This window comes from Perognathus longimembris, chromosome 6, assembly GCF_023159225.1.
Source record: "Perognathus longimembris pacificus isolate PPM17 chromosome 6, ASM2315922v1, whole genome shotgun sequence".
In the NCBI taxonomy this organism is placed as follows: Eukaryota; Metazoa; Chordata; class Mammalia; order Rodentia; family Heteromyidae; genus Perognathus; species Perognathus longimembris.
Window position 1 is genome coordinate 29,007,996 of NC_063166.1, and position 23,135 is coordinate 29,031,130.

A 23,135-nucleotide genomic window follows, 5' to 3' on the forward strand; every position below is an offset into this window, starting at 1 on the left:
ACTGAATATTTTCTTCATAGGGCTGAAGCCCTATAGAACATTATCCTGACCATTCTTCACCAAGTAAGGAGAGAATTTACTTTTCGTCAAACAACAGCAACTGGATCTATGTTTTATTGTTCAGGGATTTCAAAAGTAAAGTTCAAAGAAGAGACAAATTGATTTTGCAAACCCCTTGGCACACTTACCTTTTATTTTTTACTTCTTCCCTATTAAAATGAGTATTCTATAACTTGTGGAGAAAATAAAAGGCACATGAGAATGGATTCAAGTAAGGCACAAAAGTATAAAAAGTACAAAGTAGAAACACACACACACACACATGCAAGTAACCACCATTTAGAAAACATTTAAAAAGAAAAAAATGACTAGAACTCAGGAATTGAGCGCTGTCCCTTAGCTTTTTCAAAAACTCAAGGCTAGTGCTCTACCACTTGAGCCACAGCTCCATTTTTGGCCTTTTGCTGGCCAACTGGAGATAAGAGTCTCATGAACTTTCCTGCCTGGGCTGGCTTTGAACTCTGATCTTTAGACTTCAGCTTCCTAAGTAGCTAGGGTTACAGGTATGAGCCACCAAGTGCCTATTGCCATAAGGTTTTTTGGTTTTTTTTTTAAATAAAAATTTCCCCCTGATGCTAGGGATTAAACCCAGGGCCATATTAAACATATATTCTATCACTAAACTACCCCCCTCTGCCCTCCAACAGCATAATACCCACTAGCCAACTGGCCCTTGCTAACAAGTCACCTTCACCATTGATATATATTTTATATACTTTGGGTTTCTCTTAAGTCAAACGAACTCAAGTACTTGTATGCTTTTTTCTTCTTCTTCTGTCAGTCATGGGGCTTGAACTCAGGGCCTGGGAACTGTCCCTGAGCGTCTTTTTACTCAAGGTTTCTGCTCTACTACTTTGAGCCACAGCTCCACTTCCTGTTTTTTTGGTTGCTAATTGGAGATAAAAGTCTCAGGGACTTTTCTGCCCAGGCTGGCTTCAAACTGTGATCCTTGGACTGTGATCCTGAGTAGCTAGGATGACAGGTGTGAGCCATCAGTGCCCAGCTCAACAACTGTTCTCCTAGGACGTTTTATTAGATTGGGAACTAGAGACATTTTGTCACTTAGCATACTTGAACATCACATAGTAAATGCTTTTGTGTTTTTTTTAAAATAATGGTAACATTCATTTATTTGCAATTTTATGCTAAACTTATTCCCGTGCCATAAGTTTTTGTTTCTTCAGTTTCTTCTGGGATACTTTTTTCTTCTGTGCAACCTCCTCTTCTAGTTTGGGAACAATCTGCTCCTTTTCAGTAAGGATCATTTCAGTGTGGCAGGGGAGCTCATGTATGGGTTAAATCCTACCATGGGCTCTGTAAGTTCAGCGGCTCATCTTGGGTGCTTTGTTCACCTGGATGTGTTCAGTGACCAGGAAGTCTACCTCTAAACCCTTCAGTTCAGCATTGCTCTCTGCATTCTTAAGCTAGTGCAGCAGAAATTCAGCACTCTTTTTAGGCCACCGACCCTGTGTCCAGCCCTACTGTTTGGCCTGGGCACACCTGCCAATTCTACCACTGTAATACCAGAATGGCACACATTGCTTCTTTAAAGTGACATCTTTCAGGTATTTGGTAGCTTTTCAGATATGCATCCCCTTGATGGCCTGGGATGTTTCTTTTTTTTTTTTTTTGGCCAGTCCTGGGACTTGGACTCAGGGCCTGAGCACTGTCCCTGGCTTCTTTTTGCTCAAGGTTAGCACTCTGCCACTTGAGTCACAGCGCCACTTCTGGCCATTTTCTATATATGTGGTGCTGGGGAATTGAACCCAGGGCCTCATGTATATGAGGCAAGCACTCTTGCCACTAGGCCATATCCCCAGCCCCAAGGTTTTTGTCTTTTTTTTTTTTTTTTTTTTTGGCCAGTCCTGGGCCTTGGACTCAGGGCCTGAGCACTGTCCCTAGCTTCCTTTTTGCTCAAGGCTAGCACTCTGCCACTTGAGCCACAGCGCCACTTCTGGCCGTTTTCTGTATATGTGGTGCTGGGGAATCAAACCCAGGGCCTCATGTATACGAGGCAAGCTCTCTCGCCACTAGGCCATATCCCCAGCCCTGGGATGTTTCTCTGGTGTTCTTAAAGTGAACACAAAGATTCGAACCTCTCGACTGGCATGATTTTGTGGGGTTTTCTGGATCTAGAGAGTAGTGAACAATTTTCACAGGTTACCTCAGGCCACTTACAGGAAAAGCAAGCAGTAAATGTTTTTTGAATCTCATTTGGGCATTTATTTGCAATTTGAATTAGGTATTTTGTATTTTAAGTGGCATCGTATACCCCCTCCAGTTTTTATGTGTCTTGTGCTTAGTAAAAGCATACTATTAATTTTTCTATTATGGCCAGGCATGCCCTTATTGGAATCACTGGAACTGAGCATAGCTTGTATAGTTTTGTCTGTTACCTGGGGAAAAGTCCTTAATGACTCCAGTAGTCAAATTTTTATCTTGCTCTACACAAAGTTCCCTCTTCACCTTCAAAGAAAAGTACCAGGCTGCACCTACCTGGCTATGAATCAAAAATTCATCTGTAATTTGTTAAACATTACTTCCAATTTTACATCTAAGCAACCAAATGAGAAATTATGCTTCCTTAAGACTTTTGTCTAGCCAGATGCCCAGGACTCATGCCTGTAATCCTACCTACTAGGGAGGCTGAGATCTGAGGACTGTGGTTTGAATCCAGCTCAGGCAGGGGAGTCCGTGATACTCTTATCTCCAACAAACCACCAGAAAACAGGAAGTAGAACTGTGGCTCAAAATGGTGGAACAGAAGCCTTGAGCAAAAGAGCTCAGAATTAGTACCCAGGCCATGAAGGGAACGGAGGGGAGGGGAGGGGAGGGGAGGGGAGGGGAGGGGAGGGGAGGGGAGTTAACAAGGTACCCCAAACACTGCACCTGGAAATGCCCATCCCACTAACCAATTTACTACCATAGTCCCATATCCTTTTCCTATTTCTGCACAAAAAGGGAAGGCTAAGGAAATGGAAGTTTAAACAAGCAGAAGTCTATTCCTTCTAGGAAGCTAAAGTGCATGTGTAGTCATGCACTGGTGGCTCACGCCTGTAATCCTAGCTACTCAGGAGGCTGAGATCTGAGGATCATGGTTCAAAGCCAGCTCAGGCAGCAAAGTCTATGAGACTCTTATCTCCAATTAACCACCAGAAAACCAGAAGTGGAGCTGTAGTTCAGAGTGGTAGAGCACTAGCCTTGGGCAAAAGAGCTCAAAGGCAGTGCCCAGACCCAAAAATCAATCTGAGTAGAACACTTTAAAAGTTTAAGTTAGATGAAAATCACTTTCCCACAAATTGCTATGATGGGATTTAGAGAAGGACTTTGAAATACTGAAATCTGCTACATTCCTTGAAATGAGATGCTTCTCATTTTTGAGAATTGTAAAGTCAACTCAAAGACTTAATGGCAACTGTTAAGTGTTCTTGTAACAGATTTCTGTAACAGATGGATGGCTGTGGACAGACCCATGGCACAGAGGACAGTTGTCCATTCCTCTGAACTACTGTGTACATGGATACGTGTTTTGTAATAAGAGGTAAAACATCTCACTGTACTTGTACCTAGGACAAGGAACACTGGTTTTACCACAGGGGAAGTTGGACAACCAGAATGGGAAGGATATGGCTGCGCCAGCACAAACCTGTCCACATAATGGTGCAAAGGTTCTCCTTCCTCTCAAGTCCTGGCTATGTTGATTTCCTTTCCCATGAAACTGTGTTCTTAAACAGATCTTTTTAAAGTCCTTTACAGTGCAACATGGCAGGGTTAAAAAAACATAAACTAACTAAGTAAGCCCAGTTCCTGCTCCTTTCCTGTAACATGATCTCAATATAGAAACATGGGGAGAGGTCAAGGGACCTCCCTTCCTTGGTGACAGGAAGGGTGAGTTAATGTAGTCATAATATTTAATGTATACATGTAAAGACAGAACATGTAACTTGAGGGGAGGGGGAGAGTTGGGAGAGATAAGGGAGAAAGATGGAAGTAAGATGCATTGTATTATTACAGGGTGCTAGTGGCTCACACCTGTAATCCTAGCTACTCAGGAGAGGCTGAGATCCGAGGATCACTACTGGAAGCCAACCCAGGCAAGAAAATCCATGACTCTTCTTCTCTCTCATTAACCAGCAAAAAGTCAGAAGTGGATTTATGGCTCAAGTGGAAGAGTGCTAGCTTTCAGGGGGAAAAAAGCTAAGGGACAGGGTCTAGGCCAAGCCTGGGTGCTGTCCCTGAGCTTTTTTGCTCAAGTCTAGTGCTCTACTACCCAGAGCCACAGCTCCACTTCTGGTTTTCTGGTGATGAATTGGAGATAAGAGTCTCATAGACTTTCCTACCTGGGCTGGCTTTGAACCTTGATCCTATTTCTTTTCTTTTCTTTTTTTTTTTTTTTAACCAGTTCTGGGGCTTGAACTCAGGGCCTGAGCACTGTCCCTGGCTTCCTTTTGCTCAAGTCTAGCACTCTACCACTTGAGCCAAAGCTCCACTTCTGACCTTTTCTGTTTATGTGGTACTGAGGAATCGAACACAGGGCTTCATGCATGCTAGGCAAGCACTCTACCACTAAGCCACATTCCCAGCCTAATCTCAGCCTCCTATGTAGCTAGAAGTAGAGAGATGAGCCATCAGCACCCGGCTGTATTAATGAATTTGTAATAAACACTTATCATGGGATTCACAACAAGACAGTCAGGAATACTGGAATTTTGCATTTCCTTAAATAGAGAAGCTACTCATTTCTGAAAATTGCACAGTCAATTTAGCGATTTGTTGAATATTTAACCTTTTAATACCCCCACCGTTTTTCCCATTTAATTCTCAACCTCTCTAAGTAGTCATCATCCTTGTGACTGTACAAGTTGAAGAGTTTAACGTTTGATGATCAAGTTCAGGAAACAAGTAGAAGCTGAGCTAACACTAATCACTGGATTTAGCTCATCCAGGCCCTCCCCCCTACCTTTGTTGTGTCAAGTTGCAAGACCACCACCAAGAAGACCACCGAGACTCAGACATTCCGAAATGCAACAGCAAGGCAAGACTTTATTCAAGCGGGGCCACGCCCGGGCCTTGTCCTACCCACCGACACAGCGGAGGTTAGGAGGCAGCCTCGAGCTGCGATTATACAGAGCTTATAAAGGCCAAAGACAAAGTTACAGCAATCAGGTGTTTAAGCAAGCAAGATTACGGGTACAAATCTGATTGACTCAGGGCTCGAGGCATTCTAGGGGTGGTTAGAGTTAAGCATTCCCAGTCGTTAGAGTTCTTGACCGGCTGGGCCCTAATAAGCTTGTCCTGGGTTTGCTCACAGGGCCTGCTTATCTCAGGTTCACATGGTAAAGTGGGGTTTGCGTGGTAAAGTGGGGCCTGACTTCAAAATCTGGCACTTCACCTTCTCAGCATCCTATTTCCCACACACAGCAGCCACAAGCCACCACTATCAAGTGTTCCTTATAGAAACTCTCTTTCATTTTTGCTATTGGCTACTTTTCCCCTCAGCTAGTCTCCCCCAAGAAATGAACAGAATCCACATTTCCTGGAAACCCAAACAAGCCAATGTCTGTAAAAGATGGTGTTGGTATGCAGTTCTGAAAATGTGTTCCCCAGACAAGTGAAGTGCCAGACTTTGAAGTCAGGCCCCATTTTACCACGTGAACCCCATTTTAGAATTGAACCCTGAGCCAATCAGATTTGTACCTGTGTCCTAATCTTGCTTGCTTGAACACCTGATTGTTGTAACCTTGTTCTTTGCCTTTATAAGCCCTGTGTAATCACAGCTCGGGGCTCCCTCCTAACCTCCACTGTGTCGGTGGGTAGGACGAGGCCCGAGTTGCAGCTCGCTTAAATAAAGCCTTGCCCTGCTTTTGCATTTCGGAGTATCTGAGTCTCGGTGGCCTTCTTGGTGGTGGTCTCACGACTTGGCACAACATAAGTTGCACCATCTCACCTGGGAACTTCTCAGAAACACAAAATCTGGAGACTGCTCCTGACCTGCAGAAGCAGAGATAGGGAAGTGCGGCCTAGCAATGTGCAGTAGCTGGCCCTGTGGGGAACTCTGAGGCCCACTCAGCTCCAGGACCTCCTGTACTATATGCCTCATCTTATTGAGTACTCTTAAACTTTTCTGGGAATTCAGTTCTACTTGTTATCCCCACTATCACAGAGTTGACTAAACTTAGTGAGACTCAGCAGAAACTAAGGCTTGGGCTCTCCAAGTTGGGGGGGAGGGAGCGGTGGCGAAGACTTAACCCAAATTTGTCTGGTCCTCAAACCCACTAAACTCAAAGGCGGATGGAAGCAAATGTTTTGGCATTATGTACAGAGAATAGGGTAGAGATATTAATGTGACAGAGGTAACTTAGATATTGAGTATGTGTTGATCATTGTTACAGACATTGATATATACTGCTTTCATATGCAGTTAATATGTTATCGTTTAAAGGAGTCATTGAGATGTAGTATTACATTTTTGTATTTAAAAAAAGCAGGTACTGGTGGCTCATACCTATAATCCTAGCTACTCAGGAGGCTGAGATCTCAGGATTGCAGTTCAAAGCCAGCATGGGCAGAAAAGTCCCTGTGAGACTCTTATTTCTAATTAACCACTCAAAAACCGAAAATGAAGTTGTGGCTCAATGTGGTAGAGTGCTAACTTTGAGCAACAGAGTTCAGGGACAGTGCCCAGGCCCTGAGTTCAAGTCTCACGACCAATTCCCCCCACCACAAAAAAAAAAGTTCTGCGTGCTTCTAATGAAGCAAGGAGGCTGAGTCTAAGGGACTTCTTTTTTGTTTTCTTTTGTTGATTGTGGGGCTTGAACTCTGGGTCTGGGCACTGTCCCTGAGATCTTCGGCTCAAGGTTAGCACTCTACCACTTGAGCCACAGTGCCACTCAAGGTTTTCTGGTGATTAACTGGAGATCAGAGTCTCGTGGACTTTCCTGCAGGGGTTGGCTTTGAGCCATGATCCTCAGATCTCAGCCTTTGGAGTAGCTAGGATTACAAGCATGAGCCACTGGCACCCAGCTTCTGAGTGGCTTCTTACTGCCATTCTGGTGCCTTGTATTGGGTGGAGCTCACCAGCCAGGGTGGCAAAGCCTAAAGGTGAGAGAGACCATTCAATGAATGCAAATGCCTAGGGCTCTGCTTTAGGGAAATGTGGACATCATAGCCTTAGGAAAGCTTTGCCTAGAAAATGCTCTGATTCTGCTTCAATTATCTCCCTAAATGGCTTGAATTACCTGCCTCTACATAGCCTCTAAGGTTTCCCCTATATGGAAGGTTGAGGCATATCCTACCTAGACGGAAAAGTTCTGCTGATAATGGAGCTTGTACCTAAGTATGTCCAAATATGGCCTGCTTTTGTTAAGGCTTGGTCTCTAAGCACTGTGGTGTGGTTTTTGTATTTAAAAGCTTGGTTCAAGCTCTGTTTGGGGCTGCAGATCTTTGAGACAGGAGTCCCCATCTGCAGACTGTTGATGCTCTAATAATGATTCCCAATTTGAAAAAATTTTTTTTCTTTTTGTGGGTACCAGGGTCATTCTATGGCTTACAGCCTCATGAATAGCTCAGATTATAGGCTGTGTGCTATTGGTGCCTGGTGATGAAAAGCTAAAGAAGTTTTAGTCATAGGGTTATTAGGGAATGATGGCTAGTTGAATGAATTGAGGAAATGATCATACCTGTTAGAGCTATATTAATCCCTTCTGCAGGATAAAGGTCATGGGCAATTCAATTCAGTGGATGTTTGTCAATCAAAATTGTATTTATATTTACTTAAATATCCACAGACCCTTTAATCCATCTTTTCTTGCCTTGTAAAATATACTAAAGGTTAGGGATTCAAAGCTAAAGATTCATGTTTTCTATTTTTTTCCTTCTGAAGGGTGGAGGCCAGAATTGTTTGGGCACAGATTCCCCCACTGAAGGAGATGAATTTAAATATTCTGGTGATGCCAAGAATGCAAACACCACAAATGAGTCTTCAAATGCCTATAGCTTCAGCATGATTTGGCTATGGAAGTACTCTACAATCTAACTTTTCCCTCTTGGCATCTTTTTGTCATAGACTCTTCAATGTAGGTACTGAAGAGCTGGAAGCATTGTAGATACAAATCTTCCCCCAAGGTCCTACCTGAATGCCTGTATTCCTGGCTTAGGAAGAACCTTTACCACACACACTGAACCAGCCAAACAGGTCCACAGTGCTAATACAGTGTTTTGAAAATTCAGTTCACATTGATTACATGTTTTTAATATTATCTGTGAAGGACTGACTACTGCCTTATTTCCCCAGGTGAAGCAAAGTACCAGGTATGTGTTCACCTGCTTGCCCGCAGGCAGGCTACTCCGACGAGGGCGCAGCTGAAAGTCCCTCTGCCCCCAGCAGAGCATTCCACTTGGGGCCTTGCCAAGGACACCGCCCTTTGCCCCCTGGCACCTTGAGTGGGGCATTCCATTCTGGGCCTGGCCAAGAACATTGCCCTTGGGCCCCAAGAAACTATAGCCTATTTTTTATTTTCTGTTCAGTGAACAAAAACCCATGGAATGTATGTGTTGTAAGATGGTTTCCACGTTGACAAAACTAGTGCCAATGTGGGTAGCCCTATGAGCACAGAAAAACAGACCTAAATGTTCCGGAGATGTTGACTGCGCCTGACTTTACACTGCTTCCTTTAGGGTTTAGGATTCTCAGTCTTGACTAACAATAGACATGAAGGAAAGCTTTCTGTGTGGCTTTAGAAATGGAACTCTAAATTTGGGCTAATGTACAGAGAACACAATGCTTACTTTGAAAAGGACTGGGTCAGATCCAGCCATGCCCAGATTTAAGGCCCAGGGAACCTTTGGGTAGAGAACACAAACCTTCCCCAGAGCCTGGTGTTTACACTTATTAAGAGCTACACCTGCAGGGATGTTTTAAGTTTCTTTCTATTGTCTTTTCTTATCCTTTCCCATTCCTATTGTCTTCCTTTCTTTCCTAAGGAGCAGTCACTTCTTGAATGGTGAGTTCATGCAGGAATGGTATTAACCATAGGGTTGACTGAATGCCAACTATGGGGTAAACTTAAGTCATGTGGGTGTACAGCAGAAACTCACTGAGGGTGTCTGCTGGTGTTTCTCTTGGCATTTGCAGCCCATGGCATCATGGGCCTAGATTGTCTACGTGTGAACTAGATTTTTTAGATCTCTCTCAGGCTCTCTCCTCTCATCCCTCCCCCCTTGTCGCTGTGACTGGTATCATTGCTTGGCCTGGCTATGGTAGGCTATATATTTCCAAATGATAATTTACCTACTTAGTGTCAAAATGATCCTCTTGTTAGGTACTGTAGTGATACAGGGCTATGATCCTAGCAACTGAGAGGATGAAGCAGGAGGATTCTGAGTTTAAGGCCAGCTTGGATCAAATCTTGTCTCAACCAAGGGCAGCCAGGTACCAGTGATTCATACCTGTAATCCTAGCTACTCAGGAGGCTGAGATGTGAGGATTGAGGTTCAAAGTCAGCTCAGGAAGAAAGGTCTATGAGACTCTTGTCTCTAATTAACACCAAAAAAACTAGAAGTGGGGCTGGGGATATGGCCTAGTGGCAAGAGTGCTTGCCTCGTACACATGAGGCCCTGGGTTCAATTCCCCAGCACCACGTATACAGAAAATGGCCAGAAATGGCTTTGTGGCTCAAGTGGCAGAGTGCTAGCCTTGAGCAAAAAGAAGCCAGGGACAGTGCTCAGGCCCTGAGTCCAAGCCCCAGGACTGGCCAACAAAACAAAACAAAACTAGAAGTGGAGCTGTGTTGCTCAAACCTGTAATCCTAGCTACTTAGGAGGCTGAGATCTGATTGAGATTCAAAGCTATCTGAGGCAGGAAGATCTGTGAGTCTCTTATCTCCAATTAAGCACCAGTAAACTGAAAGTGGCACTATAGTCAAGTGGTAGAGTGCTAGTCTTGAGCTGAAGAGCTCAGGGACAGCATCCTGGCCCAGAGTTCAAGCCCCACAACTGACATAAAACAAACAACTAGAAGTGGAATTGTGGGTGAAGTAGTAGAATGCTAGCTCTGAGTGAAAAAGCTGAAGGACAGTGCCTGGGCCCTGAGTGCAAGCCCCAGGTCTAACATAAAAATTAATAAATAACTAAAAATAGCCAAAGGTTGGGAATGTAGCTCATAGTAGAGTACTTGCCTGCCATGTGTGAGACCTTGGAGGGGAAAGGAGTTGGTTGCTGGGATCAAAAGTTCACATATTCACAACACCTTGTAAAAAAATTTATGTTCAATTAATAATAAAAAAAAAAGTTCACATATTCAAGGCAAGAGCTCAACCTCTGAGGAGCTGCATCCTCAGTGTACACAAACACACACACACACTTTTAAAAGAAAATTTTGAAACAGAGACTTGATAGATTGCTCCTGACTAACATTGAATTTTGTTATCTTCCTTCCCCAGTCTCCAGAACAATTGGGGTTCCTAGTATGTTCCACAGGGCCCAAACTACAGGACTCTTGGAAGTGTGCCTACCAACTATTCAGTTCATTCCTCTTCTCCCCAGGTCCAATCCACAGCCAAGTGGCACTATGCACATTCTCCCATCACAAGCATGCTCAGTGGTAATGGCAGTGTGGAGGCTTTGAGGGGTACACAAGTACAAATGTAACGGGCTGGGAATGTGGCTTGGCAGTAGAGTGCTTGCTTAGCTTAGCATGCATGAAGCCCTGGGTTCGATTCCTCAGCACCACATAAAGAGAAAAAGGTGGAAGCAGTGCTGTGGCTCAAGTGGTAGAGTGCTAGCCATGAGCAAAAAGAAGCCAGGAATAAAAAAATAAAATAAAAAAGAAGAAGCCAGGGACAGTACTCAGGCTCTGAGTCCATGCCCCATGACTGGCAAAAAAAAAAAAAATTACCAATGTAGCATTTCTTCCTCCTAAGACCAAATGCTGAGCTACTGGACAAGGGATATTTCCTTAACAGGTCATTATAACTCAGTGCTTTCAGCAGCGACCTTGGGTACAGGAGAAATAGAGTTAGAACACCCAAGTGTCTGGTGGAAGACATGATAAACGACAATTCAGAAAGTGGCACCCGGGGCTGGGAATATGGCCTAGTGGCAAGAGTGCTTGCCTCGAATACATGAAGTTCGATTCCCCAGTAGCAGAGTGCTAGCCTTGAGTAAGAAGAAGCCAGGGACAGTGCTCAGGCCCTGAGTCCAAGGCCCAGGAGTCCAAGGAAAAAAAAATTAAAAAGGGCTGGGGATATGGCCTAGTGGCAAGAGTGCTTGCCTCTTATACTTGAAGCCCTGGGTTCGATTCCCCAGCACCACATATATAGAAAATGGCCAGAAGTGGAGCTGTGGCTCAAGTGGCAGAGTGCTAGCCTTGAGCAAGAAGTAGCCAGGGACAGTGCTCAGGCCCTGAGTCCAAGCCCAGGACTGGCTAAATAAATAAATAAATAAATAAATAAATAAATAATAAAAAAAGAAAGTGGCACCCAACACAGGTACCCAAGAAGCAAGAGAGGTTAGGTAGAAACAGGAGGAAAGTCATATTTTATGAGATAATTAAAAGCCAAGAACAAAAGGGACAATTTGTAGAAGTACAAAGGGGACAAATTGAAGAAGTGTCTAGGGCTAAGTTGTTCCTGAGCATAAATTATGAGAGGTCATATTTAAAAAGATGAGGAAGCTGGGGCATCAGCCACAAGCCTGAAATCCTAGCTACTCAGAAGGCTGAGATCTGAGGATCTCGGTTTAAAGCCAGCCAGGATAGGAAAGTCCATGAGACTCCTATCTCTGACTAACCCCAAAAAGCCAGAAGTGGAGCTGTGGCTCAAGTGATAAAATGCCAGCCTTGAACAGAAAAAGGTAAGGGACATTGCCTTTACCCCATATTCAAGACCTACTACTGGGGGTGGGGTGGAGGAGGCAGATAGACAGAGGGTGGGGATAGAGGTGGGAGAGGCTCAGGAAGTTGAGGTCACATCATACTGTATGGTTATGGCCCTGAAGATAACACAAAACCATAACTGGGTGTTGAAGGTAATAAAAAAAATTCTTTGCAATGTTTTCCATATGCTATTTAATTAATACTGTGCTCATAAATACAAGAAATACTTATGGAAGTATATATTAGGAGACAAGAGCATTGGCAGATGCCGAAACACGATCTTTAAACATTTTGAATCTTTAATATTTTTGCTGGCTTTATTTATTTTTTTTTGCTGGCCTTAGAGCTCAAACTTAGGGACTCAGAACCTGGGAGCTGTCCCTAGGCTTTTCGGTTCAAGGCTAGTACTCTTATCATTTGAGCTACAGCTCCAATTTCAGCTTTTCTTGGTGGTTGATTAGAGATAAAAAGTCTCATAGACTTTCCTGCCCAGGCTGTCATGGAACCTTGATCCTTGGATCTCAGCCTCCAAAGTTGCTAGGATTACAGGTATAAGCCACCAGAACCCAGCTTTTTTTTCTTGCTTTTTATTTATTTTGGTGCTGGGAAGGGAAACCAGGACCTTGTCACAGCATAAATCTCTCATCCTATATGCAGTTCCTCAGAGACTCTTCTGGGTCTTCACCTCCATCTGCTGGGGAGGGGTAGAGCTGGGAATGGAGCTTGGTAGCAGAGCACTTGCCCACCATGCCCAGGCCCTGACTCCCGCCTCAGCACTATAGAATAAGATAGAGGGCATCTTGCTTCCCTTTTTTTGACCAGAAGCTTGTTTGATCCTAAAAGTCTTGTGAGAATACATGGAAAAGAATGGAGCCAAGTGCATGTATCACAATGGCAGAGAAAAGGAGTGGGAAGAAGGCAGAAGAGCCTATTTTCCTCCTCCTCCTCCTCTTCCTCCTCTTCTACTGCCTTCCCCCTTCTCCCTCTCCTCCTCTTCACTTACAGCATCCACTGGCCCAGGAAAGGGGACAGATGAAAGCCTGTACCAGATGGGACACAAGGAATCCTAGAAGCCGGCAGCAGTTGTCGTAAACCTCCATTCAGCACAGTGGGTTCTCAGGTTCCTGCTGTATACACACACACACACACACACACACACACACACACACACACACACACACACACATTTCCAAATAATGATCAAGTGGAACGTGATTCCACAGCCCTCCTTATTTTTCCCCAATAGTCCTTTTCCTAACTCTTCACTCCTTTTTCCTCTCTAGGAATTTACTTTCAATCAGCAGGAAAGAAGAAAGGATTATTCCTTCTTTTCCAGCTGCAAGTGAAATAGCTAAAACTTCAGACCACCCAAGCCCAGGATCAGATCCCAGCTTGGTCCTGTGTATGTGTGTGTGTGTGGGTGCGTGTGTGTGTGTGTGTGTGTGTGTGTGTGTGTGTGTGTCCTGGGGCTTGAACTCAGAGCAGCCTGGGGTACTGTCCCTGAACTTTCCTGGTCAAGGCTAGTGCTCTACCACGTTGAGTCACAGCTCCATTTCCACTTTTCTAGTGGTTAACTGGAGATAAGAATCTCATGAACTTTATTGTCCAGGCTGGCACTGAACAATCATCATCTTCAAATCTCAGCCACCTGGCAGCTAGAATTATAGGTGTGAGCCTCCAGGCTCCCAGCTTAGTCTTAAGGAAGCTGTAAACAACATGAGCGCCTCACTTCAATCTAATTCTTATTTTCTCCCTCTGTACATGACAATTACCGAGATTATGAGGCAGTATAGAACATTGAGTAGAAGAAACCACATCAAATTCATTGGGTAGAAGAATAATTGCATACATTTAAAATAGGTATTTGTAAATAACAGGGTACCACACTGTGATAAATGCTGGTCCACTCCCCCTCCCAGGAATCTTTGTGACCTAATAACTTAGCATCTCTGAAAATAAACTCATGGGCTGGCCTGTTTGTCCCCAGACACCTTGCCAGTCTTCTTTTCTGGCCCTAAATGGATTTCTCAAGTTCAGCTCTCAGGAATGCTATGTTATCAGGGACCTAAATAGTCCTACTGCTTTAAGTACACTTTCAGATATGAAAGCAGAGTCAAGCAGCACTTGAAACAGTCAACATAAGGCTACATGGTATGTAAGAGCCAGATGTTATTTCAAGAATGACAAATACAGCACCACACAGGGCTGACACCCACAACCCTAAGGTGCAATAGTGGAAACTAGGGTATTGGGACATCCCCAGAAGGAGGCACTGAAGGTCACAAACCACCTATGGGAAAGTTTTGAAGAGAAGCCCAGTCCTGAATCAAACCATAAGTCTGTGGCTACCTTCTGTTTTCAGCTGCCTAGCATACCTTGGATCCATTTCCAAAATATCATAAATAACCAAAAAGACTTCACAGTGCATATTGGAGGCATGGCTCAGTGCAACAACACCTGCCCAGCAGACCACAAGGCCCTGAGTTCAAACACCAATACCACAGCAAAGTTTTGTGGGTTGTTTTTTTTTTAAGAAAAAAACAACAACTGCATTTCGCAGTATATGAAAACGTGAGACTTTCCATGAAAATCTATGACCTGAACATTGAAAGTTCTCTTTGGATTGACTCCAGCTGAAATCTGTTTCCACTCAGTGTAACTCCTTGAGGCAATGAAATGCCAGGCAGGATTTGTTGAACAGAGATGAACTGAAACCTGGGCACTTGTACAGCTCCAGGAACAGAGGCATCTTTGCCCGAGTGGGAACTTGTGAGCATCTAAAGAGGTTGCCAAGATTACAAACCACCTCCACCCAGAATAGCTCCAATGACTGCCAGGACACAGGTGATTGTTTAAGTTACTCTCCCCACTTTACAGCTGTGCTTATCAAGTACTATTGACTGGAGGGAAGCAGGGTGGGGTGGCTCCCGCCTATAATGTAAGAGGAGATACTCAGAAGACTCTGAGACCGGAGAATCGTAGTTCTAAGCCCCAGGAAGCAAAGTCTGACTGAGACTCTTATCTCCAATTAACCACCAGAAAGGCAGAAAAAGAACTGTGGCTCAAATGGTAGTACACTAGCCTTGCGCAAAAAAGCTCAAGGACAGTGCCTGGGCCTTGAGTTCAAGCCCTAGTATAGGCACCAGAAAAGAGAGAAAGAATAGAAGAGAGGGAGCAAAAAGTCACAACCAACGGGGTGTCAGTGGCTCACACTTGTAATCCTAGCTACTCAGGAGGCTGAGATCTGAGGATTGTTCAAAGCCAGCCTAAGCAGGAAAGTCCAACAAGACTCTTACTTCTAGCTAACTATCAGAGCTGTGGCTCAAAGTGGTAGAGGGGCTAGTCTTGAGCAGAAAAGCTCAGGGACAGTACCCAGACCCCAAGTTCAAGCCTTATGACCGACTAAAAAGAAAAAAAAAGTCACAACTATATTCTTACACAAAGGTTAAAATGTTAGTTACTGCCGGAATTTCTTAGGCCATTGTGTCTCACATATTTAGAAGACCAAACAGTTCACCTGGAAATGCCACTAAAAGCAACCCAAATAATCGTTTTCTAAGCATTTACACTTTTGTACAGAATTTGAATGGATGGGTTCTTCTGTTAAGAGATTCAATCTAGCAATAACAAGAAATGAGAATGGAAATCGGCTCCTACCTGGAATCCTATTCAGTGTCACCCAAAAATGCTCATCGGGACTATAGGTATCTTTTGACCATTGTAGTAGATCAATAGCCCTGCTGTCACTGAAAATGAAGTTGACAAACTCTCTGGTAAGGGCCACATAGGCAGAGCCAAAGTAGATGGTCAGCTGATGTGGTGGTGAAGTTTTCAAGGTATTTATCCTTTTCATGAAATAGCCACCTTTGCTTCTATGTTCTTGGTGTACAAACTTAGTCCTTCCGATGGCGTGGGCTGGGGGCAGAACCCCTGGGGTTAGATTCTTCCCTATAAATCTTTTCAGATGGTGCACAATTTCCTTGTTGGTCTTCAGGGGGAAATCTTGCCCACAGGTGTTGAGGAGGTACTTCCAGGGGACCTCCGAAGCCACCAGATCCTTCATGCAGTTCAGGTCTGCTTGGAGCCTGGAGAACCCTGCATAGACCACAGATTCCATCTTGGAAGCTAGGAAAGCATTTGGGAAGCAGCTGAGTAACTGTCCCACGGAGCTTTTAAAGGCCAGTGGGGCTTTCTCATCCACGTGAACGCAGTAGACATTTTGAGGCATGTAGACGGCCCTGAAGAGCCTTTCAAATGTATCAAAGTCTTTGTGGACCACCATGACATAGGCTAGTGGGAAGGCAGCTTCTTCCTGGGACAGCGGGCTGGAGATGTAGTGGCTTTGGATCCTGTAGTCCTTGCAAGGGACTCTCCCCAAAGGTGAAACCCAAGTCTTCCCCCACAAGAAGGCCAGCTTCTTCTTGAGGGCGTAATCACAGACCTCAGGTCTGAAAGATCGGTCGCTGGAACTATTCAGTCTCTGGGAACTTTCTGGCGGGCTTAACTGGCTATGGTAAACGATCACAAAAATAACCACACAGAGCACAGTGAAAGCAAAAAAGTAATTCATGCAAAAGTTCATTCTTTTTCAATTCCCAGCGTGGGGGAGGGCGGGAAGGCTAGGAAAAAGTCTTCAGAGGCTGAGGAAAAACGTTCGCAGGCTCGGGGTGAGACAGCAGTGTGAAGAAACTGAACGGACTTTGTCTCTGGCCTCTTTGGAATTCGGAAGCTGCTCCAGAGCTGCCTGGCCTTTCCCCCAGCCACCTCCCCCGGTCCCCAAACCCTTTTAATCCTCCCAGATTCCCCGTGCCCGGATCTTGTCCGGAAACTTCCCTGAGGGGGGGGGGGCTCGGCTGCAGATGCGCTGCTGACACGGATCGTGGCTCTGGGCGTCTGCAGCCCCGCGGGGCCGAACCTCGACTGCTCTGGCCGGACCCGCCCCGCCCCGCCCCGCCCCGCCCCGCCCCTGGGGAAGTCTCCTCATTAGCATATGACATGCAAGTGTGACTCTTAGCAAATTGCGTTGCAGAAGGCAGTGAAGGGAAGGCCAGTTTCTCTTACATCACACCCCACCTACCTTTCCTCCTTCCAACCAATCGAGTCCCCTGTGATCTCCCTTGTCTTTCCACGCCTCTCCATCCTAATCTTCCAGAGTGCTTCTCGTTTTCCTGGCCAGGCCCCCACTACCTGCTAACAGTTCACCATTTTAAGACATCTCCTTCAGGGTTATTATGGTTTCTCTCTTCTACTTCTTTTCCTATCAGCCTTGTCGCCACCTTGGTACCCATATGGATACAGATAAGGAAAAATAACCGTGCAACCCATCTAAGTAGATCTTCGATGGTGATATTTGCTGGGTGGGGTCAGGCAGATTCTAGTGTGTGACTTGGCAGGGTGCAAATGTGCACACTAGGGAACTTAAGAATCACACCAGTGGGGGGTGTGGAATGAGGTGACTTCGCACAATAAAGGGTCGCGGCAGGTGACATGTAATGAAGTAAACACACCTCTATAAGCCCAGTGGGGAAGAAATGTGATAGTCCCCGGTTCCCAGACAGCACAAGTTGGTTCTCGTTTCACAGAGAGCTTCAGATGACTGGAGCTGATGACTCTGTATTATCTACAATATGTGTGTGACTAGCCACGGGGTCCATTTTAAAGATGAGATGTCATCAGATTTGAGGTCACTTTATAAAACTCAAAGGACTCTCCAGACTCCTTCCCACCCACCCTCCCCTCCCACTTCCTGGACTCTGAAGCAAGAACAAATGCTTCAGGCTGCTGCAAAATTCCTGGAAGTACCAGTCAGAGTAAATCGGCAGAGCCAGGAAGAGCAGGTCTAGTCACATTGCACAGGGTTTTCTTCTAGTTCACCTGCTGAAAATGAGCCCACAGAGAATGTAGAGTATACTGGGGATTCGGATTGATGCAAGGGAGGCTGGAAAGAGTGGGGCTGTGGGGACACTTCTGAGGGATGAGCAGTTGGGTCCTGCTAAAAGATCTATGGTGGGCTGGGATCCTAGCTACTCTGGAGTCTGAGATTTGAGGGTCGTGATTCAAAGGCAGTCCAGGCAGGAAGGTCTGTGAGACTTTTATCTCCAGAAAATACTCAGAAAAAGCCAGAAGTGGTTCTGTGGCTCAAGCAGTAGAGTACTAGCCTTGAACACAAAGAAGCTCAGGGACAATACCCCAGCCCTGAGGAAAAGCCTCCCAGATGCCTCCCCCAAAAAACGATCTATGGTGGAAGCTTTCAGGAGATGGATTTAAAACTGGCTCCAGGAGATGGGAAGGTAGGTTGGTGGTAGAGTGCTTGGGTAGCATGCGTGAAGCCCTGGGTTCGATTCCTCAGTACCACATAAACAGAAAAAGCCGGAAGTGGCGCTATGGCTCAAGTGGTAGAGTGCTAGCCTTGAGCAAAAAAAAATGCCAAGGACAGTGCCCCAGGACTGGCGCAAAAAAAAAAAAAAAATAAAATTGGCTCTGTTCCCTTTTCACCCTTGAAGTCACACGGCTAACCCACTTGTCTGAGGTCTTGCGGTAGCTGCCCCCAGGAAATCAGTGAGCATTCCATGTAGCATTCTTCCTGCCCCTCCTTGCCCTGCACGAAGTACCATACCACGTTCAACTTCCTGCAGTTTGGTACTAATGAGGAGCCACAATGGGATGGATGAGAGGATTACTGGTGTGGAGAATTGCCCAAGAGACGGCAGAAATATTTGAGATTCTCCAAACACAGCCCTTATATCATACAGATGAGGAATACAACATCCATCCCAAAGTCAATCCGTTGGATAGAACCAGAATCTTCATCCTGAAGCTCTCAGGGCCCAAGGCTAAATGAAAGCTGAGCCAGTGGCAGTAACCAGGCTTCTTTCACAGGCCTCCTGTCTGTGAAACGGTTGGGGAAAAAATAACAATGAAAAAAACCCAGTGGCTCCCATTTCACTATTTGTTAGGCTAAATGAAATTACTCTTGTTCATAGTTTAGTAGGAAACGGTATCAACTGTGAATTCAACACACATTGCCTGTGAAGATTGCCATTATTTCTCTTACGAAAAATATTGAACTCATCTTGCTAAAGGAAAAGAAAAAGATGTGTTTTAAGGCTAAGGCTTTTATATTTATTTCCACAGGGTAAATAGCACTTTTAGCTGGGTGTGGTAGTACACACTCACAATTCCAGCACTTGGGAAGTTGGTAAATTCAACACCATCCTGGGCTACAAATTGAGACCCTGTCTTTAAAAACAACAACAATAACACACACACACACACAAAACCAGACAGGAAGCTGAGATCTTCAAAGACAGACAGAAAAGTCCCTGAGACTCTTACCTCTCATCAACTAACACAATTCTGGAAGTGGAGCTGCGGCTCAAGTAGTAGAGCACCAGCCCTGAGTGGAAACAGCTCAGCAAGAGCATTAATGCTGACTTGAAGCCCCAGTACTGGAATAAGGGGAAAATGAAGACTTCAAAACAACAAAACTAAAATACCCCATACTTTTCCTTCCCAATCATTCCTCCGCATCCATTCCCTGCTATCTGACCCAGACAAATCACTGTAACCACATTAGAAATCCAGATATATAAAGAAAGCAATTGAATAGTTTATTGTGATGCATTTTTTATGAAAAATCTTGAAATGTGGTTACTGGGTTTAACTTGAGCCATCATCTCCATGGGTGATAAGGATTTCCCGAAAACTGCTAGAGGTGAAATCCACTCCCCCACCCTGACCCCCAGGTGAGAGGCCTAAATTCCCACTTAGACATAGGTTCCCAAACCTGCCAGACCTGTATCCAGGAGACTCTGAGTTCTCTGTGACTCTGCCCCCTGCCCATGGCTCTATTTAGGCCCCACCACCTCAGCTGCCATTGCATCATGCCTTGTAACACACCTGACTCTCCTCAGGTCACCATAGGCCCCTCTTCAATGCTCTTTTACAGTTCATCTGGTTTGTTGAGACTGTTTTTCTGCTCTTTCTTTACTACCCTCATGGCTCAGTTTCCTGGCAGTATTAAGTGCATTAGAGGCTGCAATGTTTTAGGGGATATGAGTCCACCTGCAGTCACTGGCTTTCTAATAAAAACTCCCAATTCAATCTCTCAAAATCTCTCACAATTGAATTCCCATATAGCAATATCTGTGGCAAGACTGTGGCAAACTGGTGAGGGAAAATCAGGGAAGGGATTAGAGGCTGAGGGCTAGAAGAACTGTTTTGTCAGTTTTGTTTTGTTGATTTTTTCCTTCTCTTTGCCCCAAGTAGATGCCAATGCGAACCAAATGCAAGAAAGCTTTCAACTTGATTGTGTGTGTGTGTTTTTATTTGTTTGTTTTGGGGTTTGTTTTGGCCAGTCCTGGGGCTTGGACTCAAGGAATGAGCACTGTTCCTGGGTTCTTTTTTTTTTGCTCAAGGCTAGCACTCTACCTCTTGAGCCACAGTGCCACTTCCGGCCTTTTTGTTTGTTTATGTGGTGATGAGGAATTGAACCCAGGGCTTCATGCATGCTAGGCAAACACCCTACCACTAAGCCATATTCCCAGCCCTCAACTTGATTTTGAAAGCAGACTGCACATGAAAGACTGAAACATGATTTACAGTTGGAAGAGAATATAAAAAAATGATCCAAAAATGCCTGTGTGTCCTAGCTGAGTTACAATGGTTTAGATGCACAGAGCAAGATTAGAATGTTATGTTTTGCCAGCTGAGTCAAGCAGAGGTAGGTTTGTTTGGCCTGGTTTCTATAGTAACTGTAAAGGCACCGGCATTTTTTTCTTTTCCAGCAAGTTGGGAGAGCTACACTATTAACTTCCAACCAGGACATTATTTCTGCTCCGTTCATTCAGGTTGGCTTAACCTATTGAAAACAAGTGGGTATTCGTTATCCAGCCTCTCTGCCCCAGAATAACTTTAATCTGCCTAGACTAAACAGTAAAACAAAAGAGCTGTGCTCTCTGGGGGGCCTTTGGAGCCTGTAGGCAACCACTTAGTTCTTAGTAATGTTACAGGAGCTTTTGCCAACATCGCAGCTAGGTTAACAAAGGCAAAGGTTCAAGGTTGTAGCCAGGTTGCAAATATTATATGTCATTAAAAAAAAATAAAAATGGGCTGGGGATATGGCCTAGTGGCAAGAGTGCTTGCCTCGTATACATGAAGCCCTGGGTTCGATTCCCTAGCACCACATATATAGAAAATGGCCAGAAGGGGCGCAGTGGCTCAAGTGGCAGAGTGCTAGCCTTGAGCAAAAAGAAGCCAGGGACAGTGCTCAGGTCCTGAGTCCAAGGCCCAGGACTGGCAAACAAAATAAAATAAAATAAAATAAAATAAAAACACTGCCTTCAATCCACAGTCAAAAGTTATGTAAAGGCAACCCTGGATATTTTTTGTATGTGTGTGTATATGTGTGTGCGTGTGTGTGTGTGTGTGTGTGAGTGCATACTCGCATGCATGTACACAGGTAATAGGGCTTGGATTTATAGCCTGAGCCCTGTCCCTTAGCTTTTTAAAGGAAGTTAACTGGGCTAACTTCAAATCTGAATCCTCAATAGTAATCCTGAGTAGCTAGGATTACAGACATGAGCCAAGGGCACCTGGCTGTCTAAGGCAATGCTTTTGATGGGACCTCTCAGCTCCAGCAGGGTCTGACTGGCAGCCTCAAACTCATCCATCACAAAGGAGACACAGAAAGTAAGCAAAGCTCTCCACATAACAGGAATAGAGGGTGCATTGTGGGCAGGATTTACTTTCCCATATATGGGGTGGGGAGGGGAGGAGAGGGGGCCAATACGAGAATGGAAATGGTAGACAGTAGGAAAATAAGGATAATGAACTGGCAGGTGCAGCTCACACCTGCCCAAGGTGCTGTGGACAGGAAGAATGAAAACCGTGGGGAAGGAGAACCAACACGAACAAATGCCTCACACTCTTCCAATGTTTCAAGGCAAGTGTGTGCGTGCCAGTAGTATTGGTGTTTGAACTCAGGGCCTGGGCAATCTCCCTTAGCTTTTCACTCAAGGCTGGCACTTTTACCACTTGAGCCACAAGTCCACTTCCAGCTTTTTTTTTAGAGTAGCTAGGATGATCACCTTCATTTCTAGCTTTTTTTCTCCTCCTCCTCCTTCTCTTCCTCCTCCTCCTCCTCTTCCTCCTCCCCTCCTCCCCACCTCCCCCTCCCCTTCTCCTCTTCTTCTTCCTCTGTAGCTAGGATGACAGGCATGAGCTGCCAATGTCCAGCTTTTATTTAATTGATTTATGTATTTATTTTTGTGCTTCTCTTGCATTCAGGGCCTCCCGCACTTGTGAAATTATTTTTGCTCCTGGCTGGGGATCTACCATTTAAACCACAACTCCAATCAATCCTTTAGTAAAACGTTTTTTTTTAGTGGACACTGAAATCTAAATTCAGTCTAACTCTTCATATCATAAATTCATCTTCTTTTGACGTTGTTTTCAATTTTCGTTCCCAGAGCAACATATAAACAGGCCAGATTTAGCCCATAGTACAGTTTGCTGATCTCTGCCCTAGGTATTAATTATATTTTAATCCAAGCCTAAATATTACACGTTCAAAATTGTTGTAATCTATAGAATTTCTGTCAAGTGTCAAGTGGTGGGAAATAATAATGTTGGTCATTTATAACCCACACACAAAACCCTTGATATATACCATCTGGGTTACAGAGAAACTAATGAATTTTTAAAGAGCTTGGACAAATAATTTGAAAACTACCAAATGACAAAAACTGCCTCCTAGGACCAAGAAGATGAAAGCATCTACATATACAGGAGGCCTTGGTATCGGGGAACATGTGGCTAGTTCCAAGGAGACCGCCATTGAGGAAAAACTGAGCATGCTCAGGATGCATAGCGTTCACAGACTTAATTTTCCCATAACTTCCGGTGAAGACAAGCTACCTTTCAACAAAGCTCAAAATTTCACTTTATTGCTTCCAATTAAGCACATTCCTTTAACTTTGCTTTTTGGCCATTACTTGCTTTTGGAAAGGCAAACTTTCGCAAAATTAAGGGCAAGGAAACAGCAGATGCCACAAAGTTTTTTTGTGTTGTTTTTTAAAACACAACTGGCTATTATGTCAGACAGAAAGCTTCTCTTGAATGAAAGTTTTAACTTTTGTGTTGGAAATTTCTCTCTGTCTCTGTCTGTCTCTCTCTCTGCCTCTCTGTCTATCTCTGTCTGTGT

At 44.6% G+C, this 23,135-nt stretch overlaps 1 protein-coding gene and 1 pseudogene across 3 annotated transcripts in view; both read right to left on the bottom strand.

The window, feature by feature from the left end:
* Positions 1-23,135, bottom strand: part of Gcnt2 (glucosaminyl (N-acetyl) transferase 2 (I blood group)) — an 80,039-nt gene that overhangs the window by 11,904 nt on the left and 45,000 nt on the right. Inside the window, exon 1 of one of the 3 annotated variants that reach the window (XM_048348487.1) lies at positions 15,590-16,514. The exons of the other annotated variants lie outside the window; for them this stretch is intronic. Coding sequence (XP_048204444.1) covers positions 15,590-16,514 — 925 coding nt within the window. Of the gene's footprint in view, positions 1-15,589; positions 16,515-23,135 lie in introns of those variants that run through there. 3 annotated transcript variants of the gene reach the window in all.
* On the bottom strand, positions 1,172-1,667 carry LOC125353038 (annotated as a pseudogene).